The sequence below is a fragment of the Trematomus bernacchii genome, unplaced genomic scaffold, assembly GCF_902827165.1.
Source record: "Trematomus bernacchii unplaced genomic scaffold, fTreBer1.1, whole genome shotgun sequence".
Lineage (NCBI taxonomy): Eukaryota > Metazoa > Chordata > Actinopteri > Perciformes > Nototheniidae > Trematomus > Trematomus bernacchii.
Window position 1 is genome coordinate 8,625,252 of NW_022987567.1, and position 23,820 is coordinate 8,649,071.

At 43.5% G+C, this 23,820-nt stretch overlaps 2 protein-coding genes and 1 long non-coding RNA gene across 4 annotated transcripts; 2 read left to right on the top strand and 1 right to left on the bottom strand.

Moving 5' to 3' along the window:
• On the bottom strand, positions 1–15,143 carry LOC117478953. The gene is made up of 3 exons (XR_004555516.1): positions 14,981–15,143; positions 220–328; positions 1–118 (listed from the first exon to the last, which is right to left on the bottom strand). It is a non-coding gene; the product is annotated as an uncharacterized LOC117478953 (long non-coding RNA).
• Positions 10,161–14,445, top strand: zgc:122979 (uncharacterized protein LOC641576 homolog). The gene is made up of 4 exons (XM_034125927.1): positions 10,161–10,310; positions 11,117–11,375; positions 11,840–12,372; positions 13,669–14,445. Exons 1-4 carry the CDS (start codon positions 10,203–10,205, stop codon positions 13,900–13,902), a joined length of 1,134 nt encoding a protein of 377 aa, XP_033981818.1. The 5' UTR covers positions 10,161–10,202; the 3' UTR covers positions 13,903–14,445.
• Positions 15,144–15,827: 684 nt separating the features above from the next.
• Positions 15,828–22,871, top strand: hwa (huluwa). Of its 2 annotated transcripts, none has more exons than XM_034125972.1 (3): positions 15,828–16,613; positions 20,350–20,548; positions 22,348–22,871. In XM_034125972.1, exons 1-3 carry the CDS (start codon positions 16,002–16,004, stop codon positions 22,512–22,514), a joined length of 978 nt encoding a protein of 325 aa, XP_033981863.1. In that variant the 5' UTR covers positions 15,828–16,001; the 3' UTR covers positions 22,515–22,871. The 2 variants fall into 2 exon arrangements, with proteins under 2 accessions (XP_033981863.1, XP_033981864.1); XM_034125973.1 differs by having other exon boundaries at positions 15,829–16,613; positions 20,353–20,548.
• The last annotated feature ends 949 nt before the right edge of the window (positions 22,872–23,820 follow it).

A 23,820-nucleotide genomic window follows, 5' to 3' on the forward strand; every position in this document is an offset into this window, starting at 1 on the left:
TGCATCTTGGCACTTCAATTATCGCTCCCTGCTCTGAGACTGACAGGCACTTTGTCTGTGTTCCTCTGAGAGAGACGGTGTGAATGTGTGAGAAACACAGTCAGACTGTTCCTGTGGGCTGAGAGAGAGAAATGATTCACTGCCTCTCTCTCTCTGTGAATAGAACATGTCGAGCTGCGAACTGCTGCATGACGCTCCGGTGGGCAACATGTTTCATACCAAATTTGTCTCGTGTTTCCTGTAAGACGAGCGGAGAATCCTCGGGAAACTCCAGCAGCCATTGGACGTAAAAGAGCATCAGAGAGCAGGAAGCACGGCCATGTTTGAGCTGTGAAAGAAACACACACAGGGGAAGGTGCATTAGAGCAGAGCAGATGAAGTGATGATACATCAGTTATCAACATTATGAGTGTGCGAGATGTTTTTCGATGAGTTTTACACACGTTTTAATAATCTGGAACATCACACAAGCCCTTATAAATAGACTTGTAAATAGACTTATAAATAGGATTTCTTGTTTTCCTTCATGAGATATGTGCTACAAATATATTCTGTTCTGGGGAGAATTTAGAACAGCTAGTGGAGAACATAGAAAATGAAATGCACAAATTAAAAACATGGTTTGACAAAAATAAACTATCATTAAACTTTAATGCTGTTCGGTAAACATAGAACAAAAACACAAATGCAAATAAAAATAGATGGGGTTGAAATTGAAAGAGTCCATGAAATTAAATGTCTTGGGGAAATAATAGATGACACAATAAGTTGGAAATTACACATAAAACACATACAATGAAAGCTGTCAAGAAGCATTTCCATACTAAACAAAGTAAAACAAGTTCTGGATCAGAAATCACTTCTCATTCTCTACTGTTCACTAGTCTGACCATATCTGACTGACTGTGCTGACATCTGGGGCAATAACTACAACAGTTCTATACATGCAGTATCTATTCTACAAAAAAAAGCCATACGAATCATTCACAATGCCAAATACCTTGATTACATTACATTACATTACATTTCATTTAGCTGACGCTTTTATTCAAAGCGACTTACAATTACCAATTACAGGGACATCCTCCGTGGAGTAACTAAGGGCTAAGTGCCTTACTCAAGGGCACACTAGTGCTGGTGTTCCAGGCGGGATTTGAACTCTCAACCTTCCGATCTTCAGCGATCTTCAGCCCACCTCACTATCCATTAGACCACCACTACCCTTGATCGCACTAACGAATTATTCATGCAGTCAAAATTGTTAAAATTCACAGACCTGGTAGAATTCCAAACGGCACAAATCATGTTTAAGGCAAACGTATTCACTCAACGAGTGGGGGGATATAGTTCAAGGACACAATTTCAATTCGAAATTCATAGGGTCCGTACAACCAGAAGAACTTTTTGTATCTCAGCCTGTGGAGAGAGACTATGGAACAGTGTGAATGTGGAGTGAGACTATGGAACAGCGTGAACGTGGAGTGAGACTATGGAACAGCGTGAACGTGGAGTGAGACTATGGAACAGCGTGAATGTGGAGTGAGACTATGGAACAGTGTGAATGAGGAGCTAAAGCCATGTCCAGACATTAACCCTAACCCTGTGGAGTGAGACTATGGAACAGCGTGAATGTGGAGTGAGACTATGGAACAGCGTGAACGTGGAGTGAGACTATGGAACAGCGTGAACGTGGAGTGAGACTATGGAACAGCGTGAATGTGGAGTGAGACTATGGAACAGCGTGAACGTGGAGTGAGACTATGGAACAGCGTGAACGTGGAGTGAGTCTATGGAACAGCGTGAACGTGGAGTGAGACTATGGAACAGCGTGAACGTGGAGTGAGACTATGGAACAGCGTGAACGTGGAGTGAGACTATGGAACAGCGTGAACGTGGAGTGAGACTATGGAACAGCGTGAACGTGGAGTGAGACTATGGAACAGCGTGAACGTGGAGTGAGACTATGGAACAGCGTGAACGTGGAGTGAGACTATGGAACAGCGTGAACGTGGAGTGAGACTATGGAACAGCTGTGAACGTGGAGTGAGACTATGGAACAGCGTGAACGTGGAGTGAGACTATGGAACAGCGTGAACGTGGAGTGAGACTATGGAACAGTGTGAATGTGGAGCTAAAGCCATGTCCAGACATTAACCCTAACCCTGTGGAGTGAGACTATGGAACAGTGTGAATGTGGAGTGAGACTATGGAACAGTGTGAACGTGGAGTGAGACTATGGAACAGCGTGAACGTGGAGTGAGACTATGGAACAGCGTGAACGTGGAGTGAGACTATGGAACAGTGTGAACGTGGAGTGAGACTATGGAACAGCGTGAACGTGGAGTGAGACTATGGAACAGTGTGAACGTGGAGTGAGACTATGGAACAGCGTGAATGTGGAGTGATACTATGGAACAGCGTGAACGTGGAGTGAGACTATGGAACAGTGTGAACGTGGAGTGAGACTATGGAACAGCGTGAACGTGGAGTGAGACTATGGAACAGCGTGAACGTGGAGTGAGACTATGGAACAGCGTGAATGTGGAGTGAGACTATGGAACAGCATGAATGTGGAGTGAGACTATGGAACAGTGTGAATGAGGAGCTAAAGCCATGTCCAGACATTAACCCTAACCCTGTGGAGTGAGACTATGGAACAGCGTGAATGTGGAGTGAGACTATGGAACAGCGTGAACGTGGAGTGAGACTATGGAACAGCGTGAACGTGGAGTGAGACTATGGAACAGCGTGAATGTGGAGTGAGACTATGGAACAGCGTGAACGTGGAGTGAGACTATGGAACAGCGTGAACGTGGAGTGAGACTATGGAACAGCGTGAACGTGGAGTGAGACTATGGAACAGCGTGAACGTGGAGTGAGACTATGGAACAGCGTGAACGTGGAGTGAGACTATGGAACAGCGTGAACGTGGAGTGAGACTATGGACAGCGTGAACGTGGAGTGAGACTATGGAACAGCGTGAACGTGGAGTGAGACTATGGAACAGCGTGAACGTGGAGTGAGACTATGGAACAGCGTGAACGTGGAGTGAGACTATGGAACAGTGTGAATGTGGAGCTAAAGCCATGTCCAGACATTAACCCTAACCCTGTGGAGTGAGACTATGGAACAGTGTGAATGTGGAGTGAGACTATGGAACAGTGTGAACGTGGAGTGAGACTATGGAACAGCGTGAACGTGGAGTGAGACTATGGAACAGCGTGAACGTGGAGTGAGACTATGGAACAGTGTGAACGTGGAGTGAGACTATGGAACAGCGTGAACGTGGAGTGAGACTATGGAACAGCGTGAACGTGGAGTGAGACTATGGAACAGCGTGAATGTGGAGTGAGACTATGGAACAGCGTGAACGTGGAGTGAGACTATGGAACAGCGTGAACGTGGAGTGAGACTATGGAACAGCGTGAACGTGGAGTGAGACTATGGAACAGCGTGAACGTGGAGTGAGACTATGGAACAGTGTGAACGTGGAGTGAGACTATGGAACAGCGTGAATGTGGAGTGAGACTATGGAACAGCATGAACGTGGAGTGAGACTATGGAACAGCGTGAACGTGGAGTGAGACTATGGAACAGCGTGAATGTGGAGTGAGACTATGGAACAGTGTGAATGTGGAGCTAAAGCCATGTCCAGACATTAACCCTAACCCTGTGGAGTGAGACTATGGAACAGTGTGAATGTGGAGTGAGACTATGGAACAGCGTGAATGTGGAGTGAGACTATGGAACAGTGTGAACGTGGAGTGAGACTATGGAACAGCGTGAACGTGGAGTGAGACTATGGAACAGCGTGAACGTGGAGTGAGACTATGGAACAGCGTGAACGTGGAGTGAGACTATGGAACAGCGTGAACGTGGAGTGAGACTATGGAACAGCGTGAACGTGGAGTGAGACTATGGAACAGCGTGAACGTGGAGTGAGACTATGGAACAGCGTGAACGTGGAGTGAGACTATGGAACAGCGTGAACGTGGAGTGAGACTATGGAACAGCGTGAACGTGGAGTGAGACTATGGAACAGTGTGAATGTGGAGCTAAAGCCATGTCCAGACATTAACCCTAACCCTGTGGAGTGAGACTATGGAACAGTGTGAATGTGGAGTGAGACTATGGAACAGTGTGAACGTGGAGTGAGACTATGGAACAGCGTGAACGTGAGTGAGACTATGGAACAGCGTGAACGTGGAGTGAGACTATGGAACAGCGTGAACGTGGAGTGAGACTATGGAACAGCGTGAACGTGGAGTGAGACTATGGAACAGCGTGAACGTGGAGTGAGACTATGGAACAGCGGTGAACGTGGAGTGAGACTATGGAACAGCGTGAACGTGGAGTGAGACTATGGAACAGCGTGAACGTGGAGTGAGACTATGGAACAGCGTGAACGTGGAGTGAGACTATGGAACAGCGTGAACGTGGAGTGAGACTATGGAACAGCGTGGAACGTGGAGTGAGACTATGGAACAGCGTGACTGTGGAGTGAGGACTATGGAACAGCTGTGAACGTGGAGTGGACTAGGACAGCGTGAACGTGGAGTGAGACTATGGAAACAGCGTGATACGTGGAGTGAGACTATGGAACAGTGTGAATGTGGAGTGAGACTATGGAACAGTGTGAATGTGGAGCTAAAGCCATGTCCAGACATTAACCCTAACCCTGTGGAGTGAGACTATGGAACAGTGTGAATGTGGAGTGAGACTATGGAACAGTGTGAACGTGGAGTGAGACTATGGAACAGCGTGAACGTGGAGTGAGACTATGGAACAGCGTGAACGTGGAGTGAGACTATGGAACAGCGTGAACGTGGAATGAGACTATGGAACAGCGTGAACGTGGAGTGAGGACTATGGAACAGCGTGAACGTGGAGTGAGACTATGGAACAGCGTGAACGTGGAGTGAGACTATGGAACAGCGTGAACGTGGAGTGAGACTATGGAACAGCGTGAATGTGGAGTGAGACTATGGAACAGCGTGAACGTGGAGTGAGACTATGGAACAGCGTGAACGTGGAGTGAGACTATGGAACAGCGTGAACGTGGAGTGAGACTATGGAACAGCGTGAACGTGGAGTGAGACTATGGAACAGCGTGAACGTGGAGTGAGACTATGGAACAGCGTGAACGTGGAGTGAGACTATGGAACAGTGTGAATGTGGAGCTAAAGCGATGTCCAGACATTAACCCTAACCCTGTGGAGTGAGACTATGGAACAGTGTGAATGTGGAGTGAGACTATGGAACAGTGTGAACGTGGAGTGAGACTATGGAACAGCGTGAACGTGGAGTGAGACTATGGAACAGCGTGAACGTGGAGTGAGACTATGGAACAGCGTGAACGTGGAATGAGACTATGGAACAGCGTGAACGTGGAGTGAGACTATGGAACAGCGTGAACGTGGAGTGAGACTATGGAACAGCGTGAACGTGGAGTGAGACTATGGAACAGCGTGAACGTGGAGTGAGACTATGGAACAGCGTGAACGTGGAGTGAGACTATGGAACAGCGTGAACGTGGAGTGAGACTATGGAACAGCGTGAACGTGGAGTGAGACTATGGAACAGCGTGAACGTGGAGTGAGACTATGGAACAGCGTGAACGTGGAGTGAGACTATGGAACAGCGTGAACGTGGAGTGAGACTATGGAACAGCGTGAACGTGGAGTGAGACTATGGAACAGTGTGAATGTGGAGCTAAAGCGATGTCCAGACATTAACCAGTTCAAGAGGAAATACAGAGAAATTATTTTCTCGAGGTACAGGGATGGGGAAGGTGTTTGACTATGTGTATGTGTATACTGTATGTGTGAGTATGTAGGTGTGTATATGTATGTGTGCATATATGTATATGTGTGTATGTACATGTGTATATGTAAATATGTCAATCAACAGGTAAAGCAGATTAATAATAATAATAATAACAATAATAATTAATAATAATGATAATTATTGAAGATTAGATTATAAATAAATCATTTAGGGACAAGGGGGTGAGATTAAATAAATTATACTTCTCACTCCTTTTCGAACACTAGATGTGCCACTGTTTATGTTGCTAATGCTGTTGTTGTTGTTGTTGTAAATGTCATTTTTTGTTTTGATTTCTCTTACATGACTATGCACTGCAACATTTGTTTTGTTTTGTAATTATTTATTTTACTTGTTCGAAATAAAATGTATCAATCAATCAATCAATCAATCAATGTGCTAGTTTGAGAACTGTACGTAAAATTACTTGGGCAAAGGTTTTATATATTTACTTTTGCAAGAAAAAGGGTTTTCTGATTGTTTTGGGAAGCTGGGTGGGTTATTTTTCATATTTAAAAAAAAAAAACATATTGAACAATATTCAACTCCAGAAATACCTTTTGTCTGCACTATAGACCATATCAGATAAGAGAAGATATACTTAGATACATTTGAATAACATTGTGCAGGTGAAAGAAACAGAATGTAAGGTTAAATATTGTACAGTGAAATACAACTAACTATTACTGTTATGATAATAAATTAAATACATTCTAAAGACGCAACCAGATGAATGCTTTGGGTTTTGGAGGCACTTTACAGTGTTCAGGAGTTTAGCAGTTGTATTGCCTGAGATGGAAGAGGCCATTCAATCAGAGAGGGCAAAGGTACACACATCCTTTACTCAAGTAGAAGTACAGATACTTGTGTTTAAAAATACTCTGGTAAAAGTAGAAGTACTGACTAAACTTCTTTACTCAAGTCAAAGTAAAGAGGGCTTTGAAATGTACTTCAGTAAAAAGTACCCATAACTAGCAGCTGTTTTAAAGAGTACCTGACCTCCCTTTATATTAATAGAACAATAATGTCATTGTTAGCTAATGAATGTTTCCATGCTGAACAACGGCAACATGACAACGTTTTCATTGGTCCCTCTTCTTTAGAGAAGACCAGGAAATGATGGATACACGGATCGTGTTCAAATCAATAGGCACGCAATGACTCTAAATAATAATGATCACGCCACCAAACACACATTCAAACTAAAGGAACCAGCCTGTTTGGGAAATGTGAGAAGTAGAAAGTACAGGTATTTGGGTTCAACATGTAAGAAGTAGAAAGTACAGGTATTTGTGTTCAACATGTAAGAAGTAGAAAGTACAGGTATTTGAGTTCAACATGTAAGAAGTAGAAAGTACAGGTATTTGTGTTCAACATGTAAGAAGTAGAAAGTACAGGTATTTGAGTTCAACATGTAAGAAGTAGAAAGTACAGGTATTTGGGTTCAACATGTAAGAAGTCAAAGTAAAAAGTCGTAAAAATAAATAAGAGTAAAGTACTGATACCAGAAACATGTACTTAAGTACAGTAACAAAGTATTTGTTCTCCACTACTTCCCACCTCTGTTCATTATGATGGACTCATCTCATTGTTTCTGGCAGGACAAACAGCCTCCTTCCATCAATCAACAGGATTTCTAGGTGATATTTCACAGCAGGAAGATTTGAGAAGACTCACCAAAGCAACACATTGCAGTTACATAACCTGGAGCTGCCGCTATCAGCCATCGCTCTGCCTTCATTGTTCAAGACACTGAACAGAAGGAGTATGCAGAAGGGGTGGAGGAGGGCACCACACACACACACACACCACACACACACACACACACACACACACACCACACACACACACACACACACACACACACACACACACACACACACACACACACACACACACACACACACACACACACACACACACACACACACACACACACACACACACACACACACACACACACACACACACACACACACACACACACACACACACACACACACACACACACCACACCACACACACACACACACACACACACACACACACACACACACACACACACACCACACACACACACCACACACCACACACACAGTAGAGCTTGTTGACCTTTGCAGTGAAACTCCATTCTCAGAACACTTTGGCTGCAAGTTCAATTAAGCCACGGGGAAATAAAAGGAAACTTTGAAGGGCTGTAATTTGCTGCAATTATAGGCGTAATTATAAAAAAAGGCACTCTATTTTCTCTCCGCTACACTTTATATTTAGATGTTTGAAGTGGAGTGAAGCACCACAACACAGAAACATACTCCATCAAGAAAGTCTCTTTCATTGCTGGAGAATAACTAAGTCAATTTAATTAAGTACCATTTTTGAGTACATAAGACTACTAAGGCTTAGTATTTATTTGTGTACGTATTACTATACCACCTTTCGGATAGCATTGGACTCCGTTGTTCACTTCAGGAACATGATAGTGGCATCACTATGTAACACACACGCTGCTATTGGCTATCATTGTAAATGATAGGTTAAGGGGCGGGACATCTCTAAGCGGTTGACCAATCAAAACAGAGCCGGCCAGCTAACCAATCAGAGCAAACTAGGCTCTGGTTTCAGACAGAGGGTGAAAAGAGGTGCTGCAGCACAGGCAGTCACGACATACTGATATACACCTGAACATCAGCAGGAGAGGACTCTTTAAAGTAGAGACACTACATACTGATATACACCTGAACATCAGCAGGAGAGGACTCTTTAAAGTAGAGACACGACATACTGATATACACCTGAACATCAGCAGGAGAGGACTCTTTAAAGTAGAGACACTACATACTGATATACACCTGAACATCAGCAGGAGAGGACTCTTTAAAGTAGAGACACGACATACTGATATACACCTGAAACATCAGCAGGAGAGGACTCTTTAAAGTAGAGACACTACATACTGATATACACCTGAACATCAGCAGGAGAGGACTCTTTAAAGTAGAGACACTACATACTGATATACACCTGAACATCAGCAGGAGAGGACTCTTTAAAGTAGAGACACTACATACTGATATACACCTGAACATCAGCAGGAGAGGACTCTTTAAAGTAGAGACACTACATACTGATATACACCTGAACATCAGCAGGAGAGGACTCTTTAAAGTAGAGACACTACATACTGATATACACCTGAACATCAGCAGGAGAGGACTCTTTAAAGTAGAGACGCTACATACTGATATACACCTGAACATCAGCAGGAGAGGACTCTTTAAAGTAGAGACGCTACATACTGATATACACCTGAACATCAGCAGGAGAGGACTCTTTAAAGTAGAGACACTACATACTGATATACACCTGAACATCAGCAGGAGAGGACTCTTTAAAGTAGAGACGCTACATACTGATATACACCTGAACATCAGCAGGAGAGGACTCTTTAAAGTAGAGACGCTACATACTGATATACACCTGAACATCAGCAGGAGAGGACTCTTTAAAGTAAAGACACTACATACTGATATACACCTGAACATCAGCAGGAGAGGACTCTTTAAAGTAGAGACACTACATACTGATATACACCTGAACATCAGCAGGAGAGGACTCTTTAAAGTAGAGACACTACATACTGATATGTCCTTTTTAATAATGTAAGGATAAAGCCTACTTCAATGTAATCTCAGATCTAATGTACATTGAAGGTTCTCGAACATATTGTCAGTGATTGTAGTGTTAATATATGCGTCCTTTATTCTTGTTTTATTTGTCTTTGTCGATGTTGCTAAGTGATCATATACCCTTACCTAGGTTTGATTCTTTACTTTACTCCAGTGCAGAATTATAGGCTATTTATAAAATATCCAACTAAAACAATTCCTTGCATTTTCTCAATCTATCTAAAATATTCATAAGGCGTGGGCTCGTATTTACAAAATTGAAATGAAAGCCATTTTGAGGACAGGGGCTCAGGATCAGGTGACTGTCTGGAGTTTGTCTGAGCAGACAGCAGGGAAATATATATATATATTTTCTTTTAAAAAACCCTCTCTTTCCTGAGTCGTGACTGTCTGCTCGGCTCTGCCTTCAAGAACTCCGGAAAGAAGTCTCCACAAGGAGAAGAAGGCTGTAACATCCGGGGGATCATCACCGGAGAACCAATGGATGTGCGCGAGGACACCGGCATTCCCTGCTGCGCGTCACGAGGACCGGGGAAAGCTCGGTCACAGTGCGGGGGAGGGAGAGAGAGAAAGGGAGGGAGGAGAGAAGCTATTTAACGGAGAACCGAGGAGAGCAGAGACACACCGGAGCAGCTTCAGCACCACGGACAGAGACTACAGAAACACTCAGAAACACTCAGTACCGGCAACATGGTTCTCATCTGGACTCAGTTTGGAATGAAGCAGAAAAATGGCAACGTGAAATGCAAAGTGCGCGTGATGCACAGAGGAGACAGCTCCGGGTCCTCTTCATCAGGGGTAAGAGCAATTTTTATTTCCCTTTCTTCTCTTTTTTTTACCGGTTTGTGTATGTGCTAAATCATCAAATACTCACACTATAGTGAGTTAATGCAATTCCTGAAGACATGGCAGTTTGAATGCTGTTTGCTAAAAAGCTGGCTCAACTTAATCAGAACACTTGGATGAATTTTGGTTAATATGTCGGGAATTAAAAGCCGTTGTTTCTTAATTCAGCTGAAGGTTTAATATTTTAATCGGAATTCCTGCGATGAAGAATGTGAATGCTTCCAGAATTGACACCAAATTAACATAAGTCAAATTATATTCGCTGTAAATGCATTAGTAGTGGTTGTAGTGGATATTTTTTGTAGTGAATGAATCGTCAGTTGTGATGCAAAAGTCGCCTCTGTGCGATCAGCCAATCACTGCAGAGATCTCGGTCGTTGGGGCAAAAAAAAAAAAATCTCCCCTTTTGCAACTTCCCCCCTCTCTCTCACTGTATTGTGCATCAGCCTTTAAAATGCATAGATAAGCATCTGCACAGCAGCACAGGGGATAAGGGAGTTCACCCCCACACAGAGAGAGAGAGAGGGGTTTTCTGCATATTAATATATACAGTGCAGGCAGTGTGGAGGATGTCCGATGCATGAGCCATGGTGTCTGTACTCTAGGGGATTCATATTTACATAAAGTCATCCCTTATTCATCATCAGCCTTCTTGTAACATGCACCACTTTCAAATTCACATGCAAGACAAAGTGCATTCATCCCCCCCGTTTTTTTTTTTTTAATGTACTAAGTGTGATTGTTCTTTTTTTCCACAGGAAAGCAGCAAATCTGAGCCGGAAGCACCGTGCATGGCCATCAAACCCACCGGCAAAGACTTCTACAAAGTGCTGGGAGTCTCCCCGGACTCCAACGAGGACGAGATCAAGAAGGCCTACAGGAAGATGGCTCTGAAGTACCATCCCGATAAGAACAGCGATGCAGACGCAGAGGACAAGTTCAAAGAGATCGCCGAAGCCTACGAGATCCTGAACGACCCCAAGAGGAGAAGCATCTACGACCAGTTTGGAGAAGAAGGTGAGAATTCATTAGCATGAGTTAGAGAGCTTGAATAGTGACTGACATGTGGTTATTACTGCAGCACAGTTTGGTGCATTACATATTCACTACGGCTAAGTACTGGGGAGCAGAGGGAGGATCATGACTCAGAGACTTCCTTTTGAAACCGGCTTAACATCAGCTGTGGGGGGGCTCATAAATGATTCAGCAGAGTGAGAGTTTTTCCTGCCGAATTTGCATGAAAGTAGACAGGAATGAAGAACCATCAATCTGCAGGTTTAACCTCTTAGTGACTGATTGGGAACTTAGTCACCACAAGCTAAATTAAAAGAGGAAACATTGGCAGGGAAGAATATTATAAAAACATGGTTAAACATCTGTACTTACATCATTCTGCATTTATATTTAAAGTGATCCTATAGTATGAAGCATGTTCAGAGTAACCCAATCAGATTCTAATGAACTTGTTCTGTTTTTCCCAGGTCTTAAAAGTGGATTCTCGACAAGGGAAGGGAAGGTTTTCCGCAACACCTTCCACACCGACCCCCACGCCACCTTCTCCACCTCCTTCCACGGCGCCGACCACTTCGACATCTTCGGCAACGAGGCGGACGAAGACGACCTCTTTAACCCCTTCAGACGCTTCCCCTTCAGCCACGTTGGCGGCGAGGGCGGTCTGCGGAGAGGTCAGAGACGCCTGCAGGGCGACGAGGTGGTGCACGACCTCCTGGTGACTTTAGAGGACGTGATGCAGGGCTGCACGAAACACGTGAAGATCACCCGAAGCCGCCTGAACCCTGACGGTCGCAGCCTGAGGTCAGAGGAGAAGGTGCTGAACGTGGTGGTGAAGAAAGGCTGGAAGGCAGGGACCAAGATCACTTTCCCCAGGGAGGGAGACGAGACCCCCAACAACACCCCCGCGGACATCACCTTCATCCTCAGGGACAAAGAGCACCAGCAGTACAAGAGGGACGGCTCCAACATCGTGTTCACCGCCAAGATCACGCTCAAAGAGGTGAGTTAGTGTCATCTGTGTCAGGCTGGAAGACTCAAAGGCTTTATAGTCAGATATCATTATTGAGGCGGATCATGCATTAAAATACATTCATCTCAAAAAGAGAAGACGCTATAATTAATAATAATAATTCATTCTATTTAGAGGCAGCTTGCAATTCATAGAGTATTCGAAGGACAGGTTTAAGACAGGGAACAAACCATCTGCAGTCCCTGGACTCACATACCAATCAACACACATTAAAACATGTCTTAGTGCTTATCACACTAACATGTGAAACAGATCTTAAGTCCCAGGCTCCTCCAACAATGCAACATAATGTATATAAAAGATAACACGTTTAAAAAAACAAGAAGAAGAACCAAGGAAGAAGATATAAACTGGGCTTCTGATTCTCATTGTTATATATAAGTCTATACATCTACTACTATATATATATAGAAGTAGATATGGTATGTAACTGCCAGCAGCTTACACCCACTCAGATGAAGGCTCACCTCCACCCACCACTTCCTATGTGTTCATGTAACAGAAGCCAGAGAAAAACGATTACAGAAAGGCTTCAAAAAGACATGAAACCGGAAGGAGGATCCGAGCCAAAACGAGGGACGGATTGGTTATATTCTCAGGAGGGGACACAGTGTTCTGCTGCAGGGATCTGAGCCCCTGGTTCACAATAGGCTGACAGAACCCCCCCACCCCCTCAGCAGCAGCTAGCAGAATCCTGCCCACGCTAGTTACCTCACCGGCCCCTGCAGAGCGAGAGAAATCAGGATCTAAATTTAGCCTCAGCGCCGACCGCCCCCACCAATCACAGCTCTCTCTCTCAGCTACTATCCGAGCTGCAGACTCCTCCGCCAGAGAGGCTGTTCTGGCTCGCTCACCTCTCACTTCTAGTAAACCCACGCACAGATTAGCAAGCCTCGCAGTCACAGAGAATGACATTTCAAAGAGCGCCCTCCATCTCCCTCTGGCTCACTTCACTCCCACACAGGAACTGCAAAATAGAACCAGTGATTATAACATCTGTAACACCGTTTGTTTGTCTGTTGCATAACGGCACCGCAGAGGGAGAGATTTTCTTGGAAACTCCTGCAGAATAATTCAAGATTGAACAAGATGTCTTATATAAAGTATTTATGTTGCATTGTTGGTGGAGCCTTCCGATTCTCATTAAGACACAATAAAGCCTTTGAGTCTTTGAACCGTTTTAGACCAGACCAGCTTATTTATCCATTATGTAACTTCATAAAGCTTGTTCTTAATATATTTTCTATCTTCCTCTTCCTCCTCCAGGCTCTCTGCGGCTGCACGGTTAACGTCCCGACTCTGGACAGCCGGATGATGCCTCTCCCCTGCAGCGATGTGATCAAACCAGGAGCTGTGCGGCGGCTCCGAGGCGAGGGGCTTCCTCTGCCCAAAAGCCCGTCCCAGAGAGGCGACCTGGTGGTGGAGTTCCAGGTGATTTTCCCCGACAGAATCCCACCTCAATCCCGGGAAATCATCAAACACAGCCTGGCTCAGTGCTAGTTCTCAGTTAGCTTCACCCAGTGTGTTGTTCTCAATTCACAAGCCTTTTGCCCAAGGTGCTAATATCCACTTGGAGGGAAATGGCAAGTGGCGCTTTAGCGAAGCTCAGAGGAGACGACTTTCTGCAGGGAAACGCACAACAACATGCCGAGCAGAGAGAGAATGAGGAATGGGGTCTTTGGTATCTGAGGGCGTCCATTGACCTTTTGTTTTATTGAAATCAAAGGTTATCTGTACTGTTGTACCTACAGCAGGATGCCAGTGTGCTATTCAAGTCTGTATAGACTTCCGTAAGAGCTGAAACAGAACTAACTGTAGTTATATGGTGCTCATATGACGGATCTTTTGCATTGATTTATTACAATAGCAAAAATATATACTTGTGTACAAGGATCTACTTTGTGTACAAAATGCAAAAAAGTTGTCTCTAACAGAGATTCATATGTCAAATGTTCTATTGAATTATTTGAAATGTTTGTATATAATCTGAAAGGATGTATTATTATTACCTGATGGACATGTTTGAAAAGCATGAAAAATAAAGGGGAAAAAATACTTCTGTTTTCTGTTTCTTTGTGATAAACATGCAGTGCATAAGTGGACTACACAAGTCCATACACATAAGCACAATGCAGAGGATGCATGAATACATCATTACATTACATTACATTACATGTCACTTGTTAGACGCTTTTATCCAAAGCGACTTACATACTCAATACTGTGGACAACCCCCACAGGAGCAATATGGGGTGAAGTGTCTCAGGGACACAACGACATGGTGACTGCAGTGGGACTCAAACTTGCTATCCCCTGATTTGAAGTCCAGCACACTATCCACTGAGCCACAGCCGCCCATTATAAAACAATAGGAACAAACATGGAAAAGGCCCCAAACATACACACACTTTAAAGTTATGTAGTACAGTGGGCAACAGGTGCAAACAGCCAGAAACTCACTGCAGCTTCAGATGCAAATATAAAAACACGTGAAGACACACCTCCATCTTCTAGTTTAGCCTCTTTCTGTTTTGTGCATTTGTGTTGCCTTGTGTCCTTCTGGGGTGTTGAGATGTACCTTAGTTTGGAGGTTCAGGATCAAGGGTTGCCGAACATCACGGGGATCGGATCAGTGATATTTGGAAGCCCGGGAGTTTTTCTTCATATAAAAAAAACACACACTTTGGTTGGTGAACATCTGCAAGGAAGAAAATATGTTCATCTTGAGGAATTAGGGATAAATAACACTCTCAGTCAAACTATAATGGACGAGCAAACTAAAGAGTAAAACCTTCTCTCTCTCCACAAAGTGAAAGTGAAAAGGTGTGCAGATTTGGGCAGGTATCATGTGCTAACAATGACCAATCAGTGATGAGGAAATGATTGCAGGTAAAGGCAGTGGAATATGTTTCACAATAAACTTGATATTTAAAATATTCATTATTTATATGTTAATATTTCACATGATAACTTTGTGTCTGTATTTTAACAGAACAAGGTTAAGGATACATTTGATTTATCTATCAATTTTTTTTAATTGCAATAATATTGTTATTCTGTATTTTTTTGCGTAACTATAATTATGCAGAGAGAATCTGGATTGAAGGTATTTTTGGTCTTTGTTCCTCGTGTTGCAGTCATTTTACATATTTTCTAGTCCTTTTGTGTCTCATTGAGTTCTTCATGGTCGTTGTGAGTCATTGTATGTCCCTCTGCAGCATTTTGAGTCTTTTCTTGGTTGGTATAGTGACATTTTCCAAATATATAAACCCCTTTAGTAATGCATCCCTGAGGAGATGAACCTAATCCCTGCAGGAGTCTGACTCTCTGCTGCCATCTAGCTGTGATTCCCTGCCTCACCAAACATCCTGCACATGATAGGACACACCTGTGGATCTGTAATTCATGTGGCTGCAAACTGAGTGCGAGTTGCATAGTGTCAGCTTTACGAGTGAACTAAAATGAAGACAAGCAGGGTGAAAGACCACAGCCCCATTTGGAGACTGTATGCGTGTGAGAAGCAGCTTTGCAAGATGTTATCAGATCCACAACACTTTGAACACACAGTAATCCACATTGATTGACACACCTGTGCTCAGATGCGACGTGACACATCAATTGAGATCAGCAATGTTAGCATGTCTCAGATAATCCAGAGCCCCTCACCAAATCTGGAGCCAGGTTTCTCCGTGACTAACCTGACCCTGGTGGTCCTCCTGCTGATCCCCTGCGTGGTGGTTCTGCTGCTGCTCAACTGCCTGTTTCTGGGCTACAAGTTCCTGATCCTGTCCCAGAAGAAGGGGGACGGGGAGGAGATGCTGCTGGAGTCGTGCTCCCTGCAGGGACCCAGGAGGCTCTCTGGGGGGGTTTTCCCCGCTCTCCAGGACGTTAGGAGAGCCTATTTGTCTTTATCCGAGCCCATACCCCACCCGGTCACCTCATCCCGGGTTTCGTCCAGGGAGAGGGTCGGTGGTGGGGTGGAGATCCGGCTCCTGAGGCCAGATGGGGCCACAGGGTCTCTGAGGGCACCGAGCTCCATCCGGGGCCCCTCCTCTGCGGCGGAGTTCAGCCCGAGAATGCACCTCCACCCCCGGTCACAAAGCACCGCGACTCAGCGGTGGTGTAAAAGCGCTCCGGTGTTACCGCAGTCCAGCGAGTCTGAGTCTGAGGCCGAGACCAGAGTGAACCTGGTGCCGCCGAACTCTCCCACGGTGAGTCCTGATGCAAAAGTGCACACATCCTTTACTCAAGTAGAAGTACAGATACTCTCGTGTTTAAAAAATACTCTGGTAAAAGTAGAAGTACTGACTAAACTTCTTTACTCAAGTAAAAGTAAAGAGGGCTTTGAAATGTACTTCAGTAAAAAGTACCCATAACTAGCAGCTGTTTTAAAGAGTACCTGACCTCCCTTTATATTAATAGAACAATAATGTCATTGTTAGCTAATGAATGTTTCCATGCTGAACAACGGCAACATGACAACGTTTTCATTGGTCCCTCTTCTTTAGAGAAGACCAGGAAATGATGGATACACGGATCGTGTTCAAATCAATAGGCACGCAATGACTCTAAATAATAATGATCACGCCACCAAACACACATTCAAACTAAAGGAACCAGCCTGTTTGGGAAATGTGAGAAGTAGAAAGTACAGGTATTTGGGTTCAACATGTAAGAAGTAGAAAGTACAGGTATTTGTGTTCAACATGTAAGAAGTAGAAAGTACAGGTATTTGTGTTCAACATGTAAGAAGTAGAAAGTACAGGTATTTGTGTTCAACATGTGAGAAGTAGAAAGTACAGGTATTTGTGTTCAAAATGTAAGAAGTAGAAAGTACAGGTATTTGGGTTCAAAATGTAAGAAGTAGAAAGTACAGGTATTTGTGTTCAACATGTAAGAAGTAGAAAGTACAGGTATTTGTGTTCAAAATGTAAGAAGTAGAAAGTACAGGTATTTGTGTTCAACATGTAAGAAGTAGAAAGTACAGGTATTTGTGTTCAAAATGTAAGAAGTAGAAAGTACAGGTATTTGTGTTGAAAATGTAAGAAGTCAAAGTAAAAAGTCGTCAGAAGAATAAGTAGTGGAGTAAAGTACTGATACCAGACAAATGTACTTAAGTACAGTAACGAAGTATTTGTACTCCATTACTTCCGTTCCCACCTCTGTCCTGAGGGAAGGGACACTGTAAGTATTATGGAGTATTGCAGGTTGAATGATTAGAGCAGGGGTCACCAACCTTTTTTAGGGTGAGGGCTACTTTTAAAAAATAAAACAAGTCGGGAGCTACTTTTACTCCTCTTTTTTTTCTTTTTTTTTTGCAGTGTATATATTTAGCACATTTCAACATTATTATATGCTGACCTTTAACCTTTGTTTGCTGTTTGGGTCTGTGGGACCCGTTTTCAGTGTTTACTAAAAGAACATGTATGCAATCTAATTATTTTTAACCTGCTTCATTTGGGGGTGGACGGGCCTCACCTCCTCCAGGGGGGACCTCACCTCCTCTAGGGGGGGTCGGGGGGCATGCACCCCCGGGAAGATTATTTTTTAATGTTGAAGTGAAATGCATCAATCTGGTGCACTTTGAGCACAACATGAATTGATGGATACAGCTCTCAACACTCAGATGAAAGAGAGCTGTATACTTTTCAATAAACCAAACATCTTTAGAATATGATCACAACCAATAACAAATCATTTAAACTGATTTATTCTTATCTTATGTTACCTAGTTAGCATTTTTTCTTTTTATGTATGCTTATTTTACTGATCACTCTCCTTTCAAACAGTTTTTTGATTGTTTTACTGTCCTATAGTACACATTGGAATGATTTCTTACTTTATCTATATTAAATAGATAAAGGTATGCTCTCCCTAGCTCTCTCGCTCTCCCTCTCTCGCTCTCCCTCGCTCTCGCTCTCCCTCGCTCTCGCTCTCGCTCGCTCTCTCTCTCTGTCTCGCTCGCTCACAGAGGCTGTGAGCTCCTCCGTGGCGATCGACGGCTTGCGTTAAAAAAAAATAATAAACACATTTTTAAAGTGGGGGGGGCACAAACGGGATTTCGAAAAGAGCGGGGGACATTTCCCCCCTGTCCCAGGTGGAAATTACGCCATGCGTGTGTGCGTCAAGTGCAATACATATGCAAGTTGCAACACACAGAGTAAAGCTCTGCCCCCCATGTGTTGTATAGGCTGCATGATAGGCTGTTCAATGGGGCTGATGTGTTGTGTAGATTCTGCCAGAAGGAAAATCAGCGGGGAGGTGCCACATTGCTTTTCTTCCCGACTGCAACGCTGGTCCCGCAAATCAAGCAAGAACGTGATTGGTAGATATTCATTGTGGGGGTGGGGGGAGGAGGGGTGTTAGATAGATATAGAGGTGTAGTAAGTAGTTCGCTATGATTTAGGTTTAGTTTATGCATAGGGTAGATTCTTTTAATTACATTTCCTTTTTTGTTTTGTGTATTTTATACATTTTGGATTTGCTTGGCGAGCTATTTTTAGAACATGCCCCGCGGGCGACTCACGTTGCCCCTGCGGGCGACCAAGTGCCCGCGGGCACCGTGTTGGCTACCCCTGGATTAGAGGATATGCATCAAAAACGTCTGAAGCCCATGCATGTTATGTGATGCTACTCTTACCCTTAGCACGCATCTAAACAATGTGGAAAATGCATGACAACAAAACACAACAGAGACAAGTCACCATGTTAAATAAAGCTGCACTGATAATGAATATAACATGGTTTTCAGAGGAGAAGAAACAAAAACAGAACAAAACATATAATTAAAAAAAACATGATAATAAATGTAAAATTGTGTGAAAAAAGGCAACAAAATAAAAGTTATAAATCCAATATCAAAATTGCTTTCAAAAGATTTGCTTTAGTTCTGCTATTTTTTTTTATTTGCTATATTTCTAATCAAAGTATCATTAAATAATCGGAAACCAATTCCCACACAGTGATGTTGGGATTTGTAGGGACTTCTTGAAGTGTTTCAATGTTAATGCTCTGATCCATGCCTTTATAACATCCCGACTGGATTACTGCAACAGCATACTTTTTGGATCACCTGCATTCATACTAAAAAAACTTCAATATGTCCAAAACTCAGCTGCCCGCTTGCTCACCTCCACCCGACGCTCCGACCACATCACCCCTATCCTCCATGACCTCCACTGGCTCCCCATCAAACACTGCATTGCCTTTTAAAATATTACTTTTCACTTTCAAAGCCCTCAACAACCTTGCCCCCCCCCCCCCCCCCCCCCCCTACCTCTGTGACCTCATCCAACGACACACCCCCACCCGTCGCCTCAGGTCTGCTGAAGCTAACCTACTGCAGCCCATCAGGACAAAGCTCCGGACCTGGGGTGACAGGGCGTTCGCACCACAAGTGTCAGAAAACACAACCCTCTCTATTTTCCTCCATACCCAAATCTCTAAAAAAGGGGCTGCAACGGATCTGATAAAAACTGATCCAGATTTGATCACTGTCCTGACGTCAGGACGGTGGCGCTACGGCTATTGGGCCAACTCCACCAATCAGGAGGAGACAGCCACGGCCATTGCCGTTCGAAAGCGCTGGAGACGCTGTAGTACATATGCCAGGCCTGTAGATGGTGCTGTTCTCACTGAATCAGCCCTTGCAAAAACAGAGCTAGAAATTGTCAAATTGAGCAAAATGAGGCATGGCTAAAATGCATGATCTGTTTGGTATTTTGAAAAAAAAAAAGGTGTAAATATGCCTTATATAGGTATGGTCCTACACTATATTATTCAAATATAGCATGATAGGTCCACTTTAAATCAATGATTTGTCATCTGCAATAAAAGTTAGTGGGCAAGAAATCTGTAAAGAAGTGTCAGATTATTCCTCATAAAAAATGGATGTCTACCCCAAATCTGACCTCCAGTTGAAAGTAAAACGTTGTTCCTTTCGCCCAGCAGGAGGTCCAACATGAGGGTCACCTGCGTCGCAGCAGCACTCACCAGATGCTGAGGGACCTGAGTCCAGGTGTAGCCGTGCTGGTGTTTGATAAGGTGGAGATGGAGTGTGAGTTCAGTAACACTCCGTCAGAGGAGTCGGGTCTGAACTCATCTGCAGTCGGACCGGGACTGGACAGCGACTTCGGAGCCAGTGCAGGTACAGATCTGTCTACTTCATTAAGATATTAAAGGTCCCCTATTATACTGTTCTTCATCAATATATCACAGGTCTCAGATATATTCAGAGCCTGTCTCTGATTGGCTGAAACACCAAACAGATCATTGCAGCATCCCATAATCCCCTCTGTTTCAGCCCTGTTTCCAAAGTGCTGATTCTCTGTCTGTTACTTTAGATGAAAATAAGGAGCCCCTCCCCACGCCCCTCTGAGAGAGATTTGGTTAGAAAGAACTCAATGGTGCTCTAGGAGGAGATTCAGGTGATAAGGTGGGGGGGGGGGTTACCTTGGTTGCTGATTGGCTAATGGTTACACAAGACAAAACATCGTTATGACATCATAAAGTGGCCAAAATCTGATCAGCTCATTTTCAGACAGGTTTTATAAAAATGGATCAAAAAGAGAGAGAATCTTTGTTCCTGAAACTTTCAGAGTCTCTTTACACAGAGGGGACACATGTTGATGAAGAAGAGACATGAAGAAGAGGGGACACATGTTGATGAAGAAGAGACATGAAGAAGAGGGGACACATGTTGATGTAGAAGAGACATGAAGAAGAGGGGACACATGTTGATGTAGAAGAGACATGAAGAAGAGGGGACACATGTTGATGAAGAAGAGACATGGAGAAGAGGGGACACATGTTGATGTAGAAGAGACATGAAGAAGAGGGGACACATGTTGATGTAGAAGAGACATGAAGAAGAGGGGACACATGTTGATGTAGAAGAGACATGAAGAAGAGGGGACACATGTTGATGTAGAAGAGACATGAAGAAGAGGGGACACATGTTGATGAAGAAGAGACATGGAGAAGAGGGGACACATGTTGATGTAGAAGAGACATGAAGTAGAGGGGACACATGTTGATGAAGAAGAGACATGGAGAAGAGGGGACACATGTTGATGTAGAAGAGACATGAAGAAGAGGGGACACATGTTGATGTAGAAGAGACATGAAGAAGAGGGGACACATGTTGATGTAGAAGAGACATGAAGAAGAGGGGACACATGTTGATGTAGAAGAGACATGAAGAAGAGGGGACACATGTTGATGTAGAAGAGACATGAAGAAGAGGGGACACATGTTGATGTAGAAGAGACATGAAGAAGAGGGGACACATGTTGATGTAGAAGAGACATGAAGAAGAGGGCACACATGTTGATGTAGAAGAGACATGAAGAAGAGGAGACACATGTTGATGTAGAGGAGACATGAAGAAGAGGGGACACATGCTGATGTAGAAGAGACATGAAGAAGAGGGGACACATGTTGATGTAGAAGAGACATGAAGAAGAGGGGACACATGCTGATGTAGAAGAGACATGAAGAAGAGGGGACACATGTTGATGTAGAAGAGACATGAAGAAGAGGGGACACATGCTGATGTAGAAGAGACATGAAGAAGAGGGGACACATGTTGATGTAGAAGAGACATGAAGAAGAGGGGACATGTTGATGAAGAAGAGACATGAAGAAGAGGGGACACATGTTGATGTAGAAGAGACATGAAGAAGAGGGGACACATGCTGATGTAGAAGAGACATGAAGAAGAGGGGACACATGTTGATGTAGAAGAGACATGAAGAAGAGGGGACACATGTTGATGTAGAAGAGACATGAAGAAGAGGGGACACATGCTGATGTAGAAGAGACATGAAGAAGAGGGGACACATGTTGATGTAGAAGAGACATGAAGAAGTGGATTTTGCATAATAGGTGACCTTTAAACAAAAAAACGAAGTAAAGTAGTGACTTAAGTACCTGCTTCCTCCCCAGGAGTGTCCTTGAGGATCCTCTCTGCTGACAGCGACGGCCTCTCTAACGGCATCCTGTCCTCAGCTCTGGAGTGGGATTACTACGACCCGTGCTACGTGAAACAGAACAACGTGCACAAACACAAGCACCACCGCCCCGCCGTGCACACCAAACAGTACTGGGTGTAACTCCTTTTAATGTTATTTATTTCTTTATTTATTGTATTATTTAATTAACCTATACATGTTTTAGTCTTAAGTTTGTGTCACTAAGGATTTAATCAGCACAATGTGTAAATAAGAAAGCACTCTGACACTGAGTTTGTTCAAATTATGAAATATTAACCATGCACTTCTTCACTCGTGTTATTATGAAATGTTTAATATGCACTTATTCACTTGTGTTATTCTAAATTAGGTCTCTTCTTTGTTGTTAAAAGGGCTGTTCATTTAGTTCTGGATTCCATTCACATAAGGATTTATATTCACTGTTATGATTTACATGTTTTGTGTCACTCTGAGTAATAAAGACTAATTTAGAATTAAGTGCTTGTTGATTATCTTTCCATTGAAATCTACTTAAAGGTCCCATGTCATGGCCATTTCCACTGATCATAATTCCATTGTTGAGGTCTACTAAAATACATTTATATTGTGCAATTTTCCAAACTCACATTGGTTTCTCATACAGCATCTCTGTATAGTATGTGTATTCACTCTCTGTCCTAAACGGCTTGTTGGAGCTCCTCATCTTATCTCATCACACAGTGCTCTAACATGAACTACTTACAGTTCTAGCAAGACCAGAGATTGTCCTGAACATTTTGATATGTGGCATGTTATAACAATTACATTTAAAAGGTGATATCCAAGAATCCAGAAATTACCCTTTAGACTCCAGCGGGTTAAAATTGTTAAAATGCATGGTACAAATAGGCATGATGATACTCAGCTTTTACTGTAGAAATATGGCACATTAAGAGACATCCTGATTTAATGATTGGTCGTCATATACAATAAGCAACCAGAAGGCCTGTCGTTAAACAATAATTTGATTTGTTGATCATTGTTAGCCACACTGGAGCTTTAAAGAGTGTTGTGATGGCGTTCACACCGGAGTACTTTTCTCTGAGGGAAGATTACGCAAATGAGCCGCTGACGTCACTTCTTCTTCTTCTGCTTTGGGTTTACTGGCAGCCCACAAACCACTTCACGGCGAGTACAGAAGGTGGCGGTATGCACCTTAAAGTTGTTACAAAAAACAAGAGAAGAAGAAGAAGAAAAACTTCCCGCGTATACTGCGACGCCCCCCCACTCGCTGTACATTAGGCGGCTGTTGTTTTCTTGTTTACCTTCCGACCTCAGACATGATGGAGATGGAGTCGACTGAAGTTGTGCTGTTTGTGCTCATGTTATACAGCTTTGTAACTGAGTTAATGCAGCCTGAGCTGTGTAGTTTTGTGGATAAGGGTGGCCTACTTCCTCATGTAACAAG

Excerpts from the sequence above, each read along its gene's own strand:
- zgc:122979 (XM_034125927.1), top strand. The coding sequence starts at position 10,203 with ATGGTTCTCATCTGGACTCAGTTTGGAATGAAGCAGAAAAATGGCAAC. Across the intron at positions 10,311-11,116 it reads CCGGGTCCTCTTCATCAGGG|GAAAGCAGCAAATCTGAGCC; the intron begins GTAAGAGCAATT and ends TTTTTTCCACAG. Across the intron at positions 12,373-13,668 it reads CCAAGATCACGCTCAAAGAG|GCTCTCTGCGGCTGCACGGT; the intron begins GTGAGTTAGTGT and ends TTCCTCCTCCAG.
- hwa (XM_034125972.1), top strand. The coding sequence starts at position 16,002 with ATGCGACGTGACACATCAATTGAGATCAGCAATGTTAGCATGTCTCAG. Across the intron at positions 16,614-20,349 it reads TGCCGCCGAACTCTCCCACG|CAGGAGGTCCAACATGAGGG; the intron begins GTGAGTCCTGAT and ends CCTTTCGCCCAG. Across the intron at positions 20,549-22,347 it reads CGACTTCGGAGCCAGTGCAG|GAGTGTCCTTGAGGATCCTC; the intron begins GTACAGATCTGT and ends CTTCCTCCCCAG.